Genomic DNA, 12,007 nt, shown 5'->3' with positions numbered 1-12,007 from the left:
TTTATAGACATAGCTATTCATAGATAAAAGCTGTAGTGTTTCTATAATCTCATTAAGCATTCAAGAGTGAATTTTTTTCTGTATAGCTAATAAAAATTGCTACATATGTTAATTGTATTAAAAACTCATTAAAAGTTATTTTAAACTTTCACAAAATAGAGAACATAGTGTAATGAAATCCCATATACCTGTCATCCAGGCTTCAAGTATTTTTAAGAATTTGTACCCTTTCATCTATCCTTTTTCTTTTTTTCTCCTGAATTATTTTCAAGCAACTCTCAGACATGTTCTTTTACCTCTGCATGCTTGAGAGGTATCTTTAAAAATATGATATTTTTCTTACATAGTGTCATCACCACTTCCAACAAAGCTATCGCTAATTCTTTGATATTACCTAATACCTAGTTCTTATCCTATTTTTTCTGTATTAGGATCCAAAGTCTGCACATTACCTTTAGTTTATGAGTGTGTGTGTATGTGTGTGTGTGTTTGTGTATATCTAAAACAATTTCTTCTACCCCTGCCCCTGCTTTTTTCTTCATGACATTGACCTGTTGAAAAACCCAGTTTATTTCTTCTGTATCCCACAGTATGAATTGTCTGTTCTTCCTCATGAGGTTATTTAACTTGTCTGTCACACTTTCTGTTAAACAGGAAGCTAGTTCTATAGGCTTGACTATAAGTGGTGCTTTTTACTTTATATTGTATCACATCAGGAGACACAATTTCTCATTGCTCTGCTCTTAGCATTCTGAGATTCATCAGTGAGTTTGGGTACTAACAGCCTGTTTCCTTCATTGTAAAGTTCTCCTTTGCCTTTTCAGTGGTTCCCAACATGGGGCACACACCCCACAGGGGGGCAATTTAATTTTTAAGGGGGGCAATTTGAGAATGAGTTACTAACAGTGAATTTTTTGCATTTCTTATGGTAATAGGGGCCTCATATACAGTATATAAATATAAATTGTGACATTTATGCATTTCAGTTCTCTATTATGTTTTGAAACTTTATTTGGTATTTTTTCATATCACTTCATATTATTATTATTTTAACAATTTCTTAGTGATTTCTTCCTCAGTACTTCAACTGTCCTTTTGTTCTTTTATTTTCCTCTGTCATGGATGCCATGTTCTTTGGAAGCTTGTTTAGATCAAGTTAATGGCCTTTTAGGTTTCTTCCATGTGAATAGGAGTTCACTTTTTGAATAATAAGAATTTTATGTCATAGGGGGCATGTATCAGGATTTTAGAATTGCTTAGGTGGGGCATGGCAAAAAAGTTTGGGAACCACTGATCTAATGTGTTATTCATCCACTGATGATCTTTGCCTGAATTGGTTGATTTTATTAGGAATTGCAAAATAGTGATTTCTATTGGCTAGATTTCTTTGATAAAGAAGCACTGTCCCTTATAAACTTGGGCTTTACTCTTCTGGTTTGGGTAGGAAAGGCAGATTAATTGTGTATAATTTTTTCCCTTTAGCTAACAGTTATCAGAATGAGGAGTTGGTGTTTTAGTAACTGCCAGTGGGGGCTTTTCTTGCTGTTCTTGCACGTGATTGTGTGCTCTCCTTTCTTAAATATCATCATGTTCTTGTAACTTTATCCAGTCGGGATTGGTTCTTTACAGTAATTTATTTTGATGGCTGGAGAAATTGTCCTGTCTTTGGCCAATGGGAGCTCCTTCATTTTAGCTCCTCTGTTTATTTGACTTGAAAGTCTTAGGTAACTTCTGTGCATTCCGGCACAAGAAGATGGCTTATCCTGTGCATTTCTTGACTCAAACCTGGAACCAGACATTTCTCTATAGGTCCTTGTTTCTTTTTGTGGGAAGGCAATGGTGCATCACAGTCTGGACACTGGAGGTGCTTATTGCTACAGGATTGCATTGTTTATAAGCCTTTAAGTCATAATTAAAGGAAATTTTTACATTTGAAGAAATTTTAAAAGAAAGCAAACTCTAACTACTTTGAGGGAAAATATTAACATTTCACTTTTAAAACTTGAAAAGTTGATTTTGGTTTTATTATTATTAAGCTAATTGATCATAAAAAGCATTCAAGATATATTAGAAGACACCTATAACTGAGTATTATACCACCTTTCTAATAGGAAATGGCTAGTGATGAGCTCAAAGAAATGAGGAAAAACTTGACCAAAGAAGCCATCAGAGAGCATCAGATGGCCAAGACGGGCGGAACCCAGACTGACTTATTCACATGTGGCAAATGTAAAAAGAAGAATTGTACTTACACACAGGTTTGTGCTTGCTTATAAAGTCTTATTTTTATATTAAGAATCCTTGCAATTTGTTTCAAAATAACAAGTGATAATAATTATCAGTATACTTTGATATTTTTTAAGAGGAAATGTGATCTCAAGGGTAAGAATGCTTTTTTAATATTAACAGATACCAATTAGTTATACTTTCATGGAAATTGTTACTGTGAAAGCTATATCAATTAAGTAAAATTTATAAAATATAGAATTTAGTAAAATGGCCATGTTCTTTCTCTAAGGTTAATAAATAGTTGAGAAAAAAAAAAAGTTGATTACCTGTGTTGGTTAGTATATAAACAGGTTATCATTCTTTTTATTTGGTAGGCTCTTATCCTATATAATAAAAGGCTAATATGCAAATTGTCCCCTCAACTAGGAGTTCGACCAGGAGGCAGGGCCGGCCAACTGCCCGTGGCCCCTTCCCACGGCTGCCCCCGCCCCTGATCGGCCCCCCACCCGAATTGGGGGCGGGGCCAGCTGACCAACCTCCAAGGTCCCCTCCCCCTGACCAGCCAGACCCCACCTGTGCACGAATTCATGCACTGGGCCTCTAGTAATTTAAAGAATGTTCTTTATTCTCCCTTACATAGACTTTGAGTACTTTTAGCTAAAGTGGTTTCCAAATAAAATCTTTAAATATCATATTAGCTTATTTATTTACTAGAGGCCCAGTGCACAAAATTCGTGCACGGTGGTGGGGGGGTGTCCCTCAGCCCAGCCTGCACCCTTTCCAATCTGGGACCCCTCGAGGGATGTCCGACTGCCCACTGGGATTGGGCCTAAATGGGCAGTTGGGTATCCCCCTCACAATCCGGGACTGCTGGCTCCCAACCGCTCACCTGCCTGCCTGCCTGCCTGCCTGATTGCCCCTAACTGCTTCTGCCTGCCAGCCTGATCAACCTCTAACCACTCCCCTGCCAGCCTGATCGATGCCTAACTGCTTCCCTGCTGGCCTGGTCACCCTAACTCCCCTCCCCTGCTGGCCTGGTTGCCCCCAACTGCCCTCCCCTGCAGGCCTGGTCACCCCCAACTGCCCTTTCCTGCAGGCCTGGTCACCCCTAACTGCCCTCCCCTGCAGGCCTGGTCCCTCCCAACTGCCCTCCCCTGCTGGCCTGGTCCCTCCCAACTGCCCTCCCTTGCAGGTCTGGTCCCCCCAAACTGTCCTCCCTTGCAGGCCTGGTCACCACCAACTGCCCTTCCCTGCCGGCCTGGTCACCCCTAACTTCCCTCCCTTGCCAGCATGGTCACCCCTAACTGCCCTCCCCTGCCGGTCCGATTGCCCACAGCTGCCCTCCCCTGCAGGCCTGATCGCCCACAGCTGCCCTCCCCTGCCGGCCATCTTGTGGTGGCCATATTGTGTCCACATGGGGGCGGCCATCTTATGTGTTGGAGTGATGGTAAATTTGCATATTACCTCTTTATTATATAGGATTTTTGTTGCGTTATCTCTTTAATTTTTTAAATTAAAAATTTTTAAATTTTTAATTGTAAAAGAAACAACTTAAAATTTACCACGAGGCTCCAGAACGCTTCCTCTTGCAAAACTGAACCTCTATACCCATTAAACAGTAACAGCTTCCCTTCCCCCCTTCTCCCCAGGTCATGGCAACCACCAATTTCTGAATTTGACTATTCTAGGTAGTCAAATGGATAAATGGAGTTACATAGAATCTGTATTTTTGTGACTGGCTTATTTCACTTAGCATAATGTTCATAAAAGTTTATCCATATTGTAGCATGTGCCAGAATTCATTTGAAAGATGAAATCCAATTATTCTGAGATTTGGGTTTCCAAACATATTTTGAAACATGTTCTTTCTCCGTTTTCTAGTACAGCCTTCCTACATGAAATTTATATCATTTACAAAATCTATAAACATTTCCTACTTTGGACACTATTATCACTTAATGATCTTGGTATTTTATTTTAATTCATTGAATATGTTTTTATGTAAATTTTGATTAACGCTTTAATTTGTTTTAGTTATGTAAATTTTGATGATTTCTTATAAAATATTTTTAAATTATACTTTCTTGTTTATTGTTCAGTGCATTTATGTGAAAAACATTCCAAATACTTTTTCTTTAACTTAAAAGAGAAACTTAAATTGTAAAAACATTGAGACTTCCAATTATTATATTGAGTATGATTTTATCATGCTTACCTTTCTTTAGGTCCTGAGAATATTTATTAAACCTTCCCATATGAATGTAATTTTTTTTGCCTTTTTACTACTACCTCTGTTGTTCTGTTTTTCTCACTTTTCCAGTCTTTTATTTCACTTGAGTATTAATATTACCACATTCCCTAAATATACAGATAGCTAGCAATCACTGTTTTGCTTTTAAAAATTAAAAGCAATATGAAGTACCTACTTATGGACACTTTGGAAAATACAGAAAAATCTGAACAAGAAATTTAAAATTGCCTTTCAATTTGCCATCCAGAAGGAATACGCTAACTATATGAGGTGATGAAACCTCTATACTGTTTGTTGTAATGGCCTTACCAGTTTACATTCCGACCAATATTGTACAAGAGTTCCCTTTTCTTCACATTCTCATTAACATTTGTTATCTCTTGTCTTTGATAATAGCCATTCTGACAGGTATGAGGTGACATTTCATTGTGATTTTGATTTGCATTTTCCTGATTATTAATGATGTTGAACTGTACATAGTATTTCTAATTACCATCTTAGAATAGAGGAGATAACAAGTTTCTAGGTCACAGAACGTGGATATTACCTTGTTGTTGCCTAACTTTTAGAAGCAGTTATATTTGTCAGAATGAAATATGCTTAATTTTCACATCTTTGCTAATTTGTAAGAGAAAATTGATGTCTTAATTAACAGTTCTGTGATTCTTAGTGATGATGAAATTTTTTTGTTTTAGTCATTTATAAAAAGTATAGGTGTGACATTAGATAATTTTCTACTTATCTGGAATAAATTAAACATGAAAAGACAAGGAAGGAAGAACTTAGAAAAATGAAGTTTGGAAATGTGTGCTCTTCTTACATTAGCTTTATTTGAACTTGTTTCAGGCTGTTATATATATTCTAGAGGCCCGGTGCATGAAATTCGTGCACTTGGTGGGGGGGTGGGGGGGGGGGGGGGTCCCTGCGCCCTCTTGCAATCTGGGAGGCCTCGGAGGATGTCCAACTGATGACTTAGGCCCGTTCTCCTAAGCTGGAAGTCGGACATCCTTAGTGCTGCTGCAGAGGCAGGAGAAGCTCCCGCCACTGCCCCTGCGCTTGCAAGCTGTGAGCCCGACTTCTGGCTGAGTGGCCCTCCTCCTGTGGGAGCACACTGACCACCAGGGGGCAGCTCGTGCATTGAGAGTCTGCCCCCTGGTGGTCAGTCTGCATCATAGCGACCGGTCGTTCTGCCGTTCAGTTGATTTGCATATTAGCCTTTTATTATATAGGATTTTGTCATACCATTGTGGTTATTATATATTTTCATGTAGAATGTTCTTATTTAGGTTAAACTTTATAGTATTGTAAAAAGTAATATTTTTCACTTGATTTTGCTGCAGGTACAAACTCGTAGTGCTGATGAACCAATGACAACATTTGTTGTCTGCAATGAATGTGGAAATCGATGGAAGGTATGGCGCCTTCTTTGATTCATATTTTACTCATGTATAATACAATGATTTCTTCAGGTCTTTTCATAGTTCTATGTAGATACCTAAATATATACATATGCTCACACCGTTCAATGCTATGGGAGTCTATGACTCACCATTTGTAATGGAATATACTACTTTGTACTCTGTTAGAAATAAAGAATCTTAACTTTCCTACCTTCATTTTGTTTTGGTTTAGGAATAATAGGATTGAATCTTATATGTTTGATTACTGTATCTTAGTCCTGTATATACTATACTCATGCATTTGCTCCCACTCTTGTACTCCAGAAAATTTGTTCATATGTATTACTTCTCTTCATAGATTTTGTTTCTGGAAAAATTACTTAGTTGAAATCCAGTCTAATGGTGTTAGTGTTATTTTAGGAATTACAGATGAGCACTGTCATGGTTTGGTAGGCTTTTCACTAAGCTCTCATATTGCCTATATGCTCTTGAATTAGCCCCACACAGGCAAGTTTATGTTACTTCAATGATTCATGCTTGAGTGATTTTTGTGAGCCACAATAATATAATTTAAAATTGGGAGAAGAATTACAAATTTGTCCTAAGATCATTTTTATTGTTGTAGATATGAAGATGTTAGGGTATGGGGTTGGCAAGGTTCACTCAGTAGGAAGATAGTCTTTGGAGCCAAATAGATTTTTAGTTCCTTTGCCACTTATTCTTACTGAACTATTATTTTATCATATATTAAATGTAAATAATAGCTACATTAAAGGTTGTGGTGAAGAGTAGAGGTAATATATTTAAAGTGCCTGATAATTGTTGGTGTTCCAAAAATACTGACTGCTTGTATTAATTTTTGTGAAGTTGGTACAAGATGTTTTTTTTTGTTATATTTACATAGACGTTTAAGTCTAATGTTTATTTTTAATTATTCACATAAAGTATTTTCAGGTTAAAGCATTTTCTGAAAATCAGAAGTGAATTAAAAGCCAGACAGTGGGGGAATATCCTCCATAAATATGGAATGGGACTTTGGCCCTAGACACTATTTTAGGGGTTGATACCAATACCCATTTTATTATATACAAAGATTTAATTCTGAGCTGGGAAAGTTACTGGTATTGAGAGTATCTTCATGGTTTGAAATAGTGTCTCCTATCCTGAGTTGGCAGAAGATTTTACATTGGTCTAAGAGGGATATTCCCACGCCCCCCCCCCCCCGCACCCTCTTATATTCTCCCCAGTTCTATTGAGCAAATCTGGCTTTTCCAGATAGCTCTCTTAGATTTGTTTTGTATGATGGATTATTATTTTATTAGTAGTAGTAATGGGTTTATAATGGTTTGTTTTGAATACAGGCAGTTTGCAGCATAAGTTCTGACATAGTACCTATTGGATTTAAGAAAGTTTATTTTAATATTAAAAGCTGATGCTATGATGGTTTACTCTAAAAGTTAAAATTTGGAATTAATGTTTTTAACCTGAAAACATTAAGAAGAGAGGTTCTTTTTATTATTATTTTTAAAATTAAATTTACTGGTGTAACATTGATTAATATCTATATACATATCCTACCTAATAATAGAGTAATATGCAAATTGACCATACCTTCGCTACACCCACAAGCCACGCCCACCGGGAAACCGTTGCAGGGACGTTGGGGTGTGGCGGAGCCCAAGGCCGTGAAAGCCTGGGGCGGAGGCTTTCCCGGCCTTGGGCACCAGCGGGGAGCCTGCACGGATCGCAGGCCACGACCAGGGGGTCGGCTCCTACGATCCGTAGCAGGGACGCTGGGTGTGGCGGAGCCCAAGGCTGTGAAAGCCTGGGGCGGAGGCTTTCCCGGCCTTGGGCACCAGCTGGGAGCCTGCATGGATCGCAGGCAACCACGGGGGTCGGCTCCTGTGATCCGTAGCAGGGAGGCTGGGGTGCAGCAGAGCCAAGGCCGCCGCCTGGGGCCAAGCCCTGACCCTGAAAGAAGGCAGAAGGCGGTGGCCACAGCCAAGGCCTGGGTCCCTGGTGCTGGCAGAAAACTGGTGCAGGCAGCCAGGTGAATGAAGGTCTATTGCACGAATCTTCGTGCAAACGGGCTGCTAGTATATCCTATTTAATAAAAGAGTAATATGCAGACTGACCATCACTCCAACACACAAGATGGCTGCCCCCATGTGGTCAAAGATCCTGCCCCCATGTGGACACAAGATGGCCAACACAAGATGGCTAGAAGGGCAGGGCAGTTGGGAGGGACCAGGCCTGCAAGAGACGGCAGTTGTGGGTGATCAGGCAAGCAGGGGAGGGCAGTTGGGAGGCACCAGGCCTGCAAGGGAGGGCAGTTGAGAGGGACCAGGCCTTTAAGGGAGGGCAGTTGGGGGCGATCAACCCTGCAGGGGAGGGCAGTTAGGAGTGACCAGGCCAGCAGAGGAGGGAAGTTGGGGGCAAACAGGCTGGCAGGGGAGCAGTTAGACATCAATCAGGCTTGCATGGGAGTGGTTAGGGGGTGATCAGTCTGGCAGGCGAAGCGGTTAGGGGCAATCAGGAAGGCAGGCAGGCGAGCAGTTGGGAGCCAGAAGTCCTGGATTGTGAGAGGGATGTCCGACTGCCCGTTTAGGCCTGATCCCACCAGGCAGTCGGACATCCCTCAAGGGGTCCCAGAATGGAGAGGGTGCAGGCTGGGCTGAGGGACACCACCCCCTCCCCCCGTGCACGAATTTCGTGCACCGGGCCTCTAGTATATATATAAAAGGCTAAGCAACCATCCAACCATCCTACCAATAGCTATGACACGCACTGACCACCAGGGGGCAGGTGCTCAATGCAGGAGCTGCCAAGCTGCAGTGACTTGGCAGCAGCGGTTCTCCGGTGATGCACCCCGAAACCAGAGAGTAGGGAGCCCAATTCTGGGGTGCATCACCCAAGAACTGCCCTCTCGCAATCTGGGACCCCTTGGGGGATGTCGGAGAGCCGGTTTTGGCCCGATCCTTGCAGGCCAGGCCAAGGGACCCCACCTGCCAGAGGGACCCCGCTCACTCTGCAGATGCCCTTCAAGCCACAGTGCCGCCCCAGGTGTGGACTATCTCGCCCAGTCCCTCCCTGTCTCGCCCAATCCCGCCCCGCCAGCCACCTTCTAATTAATTTTCTTTCAATGTGCACCAATCCATGCACTGGGGCACTAGTTGTTATATAACTTTTAGCTGTACAAGTCTATATATATAAAAGCCTAAGCAACCTTTCAGCCGTTTGATGTGCAATGACCACCAGGGGGCAGACACTCAACACAAAGGCATGGAAACGTGGAACAGACGGATGAATCTCAGAGGGAACGGGGAAGGAGGGGAAGAAGGGGAAGAAGAGATTAACCAAAGATCTTATATGCATACTAGAAGCCTGGTGCATGGATTCGTGCACCAGTGAGGTCCCTTGGCCTGGCCTTTGGGGATCAGGCTGAAACCGGCCTGGTGCATGGATTCGTGCACCAGTGAGGTCCCTGGGCCTGGCCTGCGGGGATCGGGCCAAAACCTGCAGTCTGACATCCCCCAAGGGGTCCCAGATTGTGAGAGGGCATGGGCCTCTAGTAATATATAATACATCATCTGTATAGTGTGCTCACCACCCGAAGTCTAGTCTCCTCTGTCATCATATGTTTGACCCACGATACCCTTTTCATCCTCCTCCAAACCCCTTCTTTGGAACCTACCATACTGTTGTCTGTGTCTAAACTAGAGGTTCTTGATTTTTAACAATTTTATACTACTTTAGTTATATATTTCTACTAATTCTAAGTTGGAGAAGTCAAACACTTAAGAAAGGTGATTACTTATATCTGAAAAATGTAGCGTCTTTTTAAAAAACATCTCTTTCTTAGCAATATAAAGGATGCTGTGTTAAATGGGAGAAGGGATACACCCTATTGTCTGTATTTAATGGTCTTACAAAATATTTCTTCTTTTTTTTTTGACAGTTCTGTTGAGTTGGAAGAATTGGGAAAATGTCTGGACCATTGAGAAAATGGATTTTATAACTGGCTTTAAAACTAGGCCAAGGAAGTAGTTTTTCTGCAAGTCAGATTTTTAAAGAAAATGCATCCCTTGGGTTAGTCTTTGTTTTTGACACAGTATCATCCTTTCTTAAATGCCTGTAGTTTCAGATCAATAATTATATGGTATCTATTTCATTTTTTTTCATTTTTATAAGTAATTGATATTAAACTTTTATCAATTAAATTTTTGGCAATTTATTTTTACCTTTTTTTCCTTCTTAAAGGAAAATTACCTTAACTTTTTTACAGTCTGAAACAAACACAGTAGAAATGTTATTCTCCTCAGTTAATACATAAATGAAAATTACATTTTTCCCCTTATTGGCATGTACCTGCAAATATTAAAGGAGGAAAGAGGTAATATAATTATAAGTTAAATAAATGTGGTGTATACTTGACCAGCTTATCTAAATTGTACATAATATTTGAACTAGCATATGAAATTGTTTTTAATTATTATATTCACAAGTCTGGGATAATTAGGTATTATTTTGCATTTGTAACTAACCATGATCATTATTTCTTATTTCTTGTACATGTTTATTTTTCTTAATGGATTTTACTTTTGGAAATACGACTTGGCTTTGTTGGAATCAGTTCAGTTTTGTTTTATGTACCTGTTTGAATTTATAGTATTTTAGTTTTGCAGAACACTGCAATGGCAAAGAATGAAAGTGTCTAATTATTTTCCCCTCATAGGAAGATATACTGGGAAGGAAATGTTAGCGTTTTAGTATAGTGTAGTTATTATAAATAGCTCATAAGTAGATTTTGATTTGGAAATCTCTACTGGCCAAGGATTAAGTATAAAGATTATATAAATCTTTCCATCTTGAGGTTGATAGAAAGTATTTTTGTTCTGAGTCTAATTAAAGTTGACCTTTTCTGTTAATTAATGAGGTTGTTGAACAAACTGAATATATGGGCTATAAGGCAACTCGTTTTATAGTACAGATATTAGAATTAGGTTTTACTTTTTGTTTAAGTGTTTACCATTTATTCCGTTAGGAATAAGAAAAATTGATTTTCACATAAATTCCTTAGTGTATGCTTGCTCTAGCACATCTTAAAGGCCACTGTTAACAAAGTCCACAACTTATCATGCTAAGTCTATATTCTATCAGACACCTACAGGAAGACCTCAGTACATACTTTCATTCCCCTTTGCTCCCATTTCTCATTGGAAATCAATTTGATATAATACAGAAGGCAACATTTAAAGGTCCTTGTTAAGACCCCATATATAAGAATTGGCCCCTGGTTATCATTCCATCTTTACTTTGTCAGTTCACAGATTAACTTTTTGTTTTAGCATTTGAAAAGTAAAATGCATTTTTGAAAAAATTGAGTTTTAAGAAGAATAAAAATTAAAATAGTTCCACTTTTAAATTAAGTGATGCATTTTAAAATTTGTAATTCAATAAAGTTTCTTGTTATTAAATTGTATCACATTTTGTCATTTTATTTAACATTGAAGCTTGCTTTTCCTTTTGTTTGCTTGCTTTTCCTCTCCCAACTAGTAAGGTGTTCTTAAAGTACAGTTTTAATTAAGTGATGCCAGCTGGTTTTAAGAAATAGCTAGTGTTGAACAGTAGTACAGAGGATCTTTCTCTTCTCTTTTTCTGAATCCTTGGTTCTATTGGTTTTAGCTTTGGTGTCACCTCCAAAACTTTTCTATAGCCCTAGCCAGTTTGGCTCAGTGGATAGAGTGTTGGCCTGTGGACTGAAGGGTCCCGGGTTCGATTCTGGTCGAGTGCACATGCCCCGGTTGCAGGCTCAATCCCCAGGAGGGGGCATGCAGGAGGCAGCCAATCAGTGATTCTCATCGTTGATGTTTTTATCTCTCTCCCTCTCCCTTCCTCTCTGAAATCAATAAAAATGTATTTTTAAAAATAAAAGGTAACTCCTACTGCTAAAAAAAACTTTCCATAGCTCTTCAAGACTTCCATAGCTCAGTTCTTCACTGTTAGAGTGCTTACTACAGTTAGACTACTTACTAAGTTAGTACTTTAGATGCCATGGGCATGTCTGTCCTTACCTGAATGAAAACTACTAAAGGGCAGGGGTTATGCCTTAATCACAATTATGTCC

The 12,007-nt window shown here is 39.7% G+C and overlaps 1 protein-coding gene across 2 annotated transcripts in view; it reads left to right on the top strand.

Annotated features, from left to right (window-relative positions):
• TCEA1 (transcription elongation factor A1) overlaps positions 1 to 11,362 on the top strand; it is a 34,087-nt gene extending 22,725 nt beyond the window's left edge. For both annotated transcript variants that reach the window (XM_054708481.1, XM_054708480.1), the window contains exons 8-10: positions 2,112 to 2,258; positions 5,821 to 5,892; positions 9,839 to 11,362. In XM_054708481.1, the coding sequence (XP_054564456.1) occupies positions 2,112 to 2,258; positions 5,821 to 5,892; positions 9,839 to 9,847 (228 nt within the window). In that variant the 3' untranslated portion in view covers positions 9,848 to 11,362. The remainder of the gene's footprint in view (positions 1 to 2,111; positions 2,259 to 5,820; positions 5,893 to 9,838) is intronic.
• The last annotated feature ends 645 nt before the right edge of the window (positions 11,363 to 12,007 follow it).

This window comes from Eptesicus fuscus, chromosome 19 (genome assembly GCF_027574615.1).
Source record: "Eptesicus fuscus isolate TK198812 chromosome 19, DD_ASM_mEF_20220401, whole genome shotgun sequence".
Classification (NCBI taxonomy): Eukaryota; Metazoa; Chordata; class Mammalia; order Chiroptera; family Vespertilionidae; genus Eptesicus; species Eptesicus fuscus.
The sequence above is the reverse complement of the archived record's forward strand: the minus strand, read 5'-3'. Positions and strand labels throughout refer to the sequence as shown.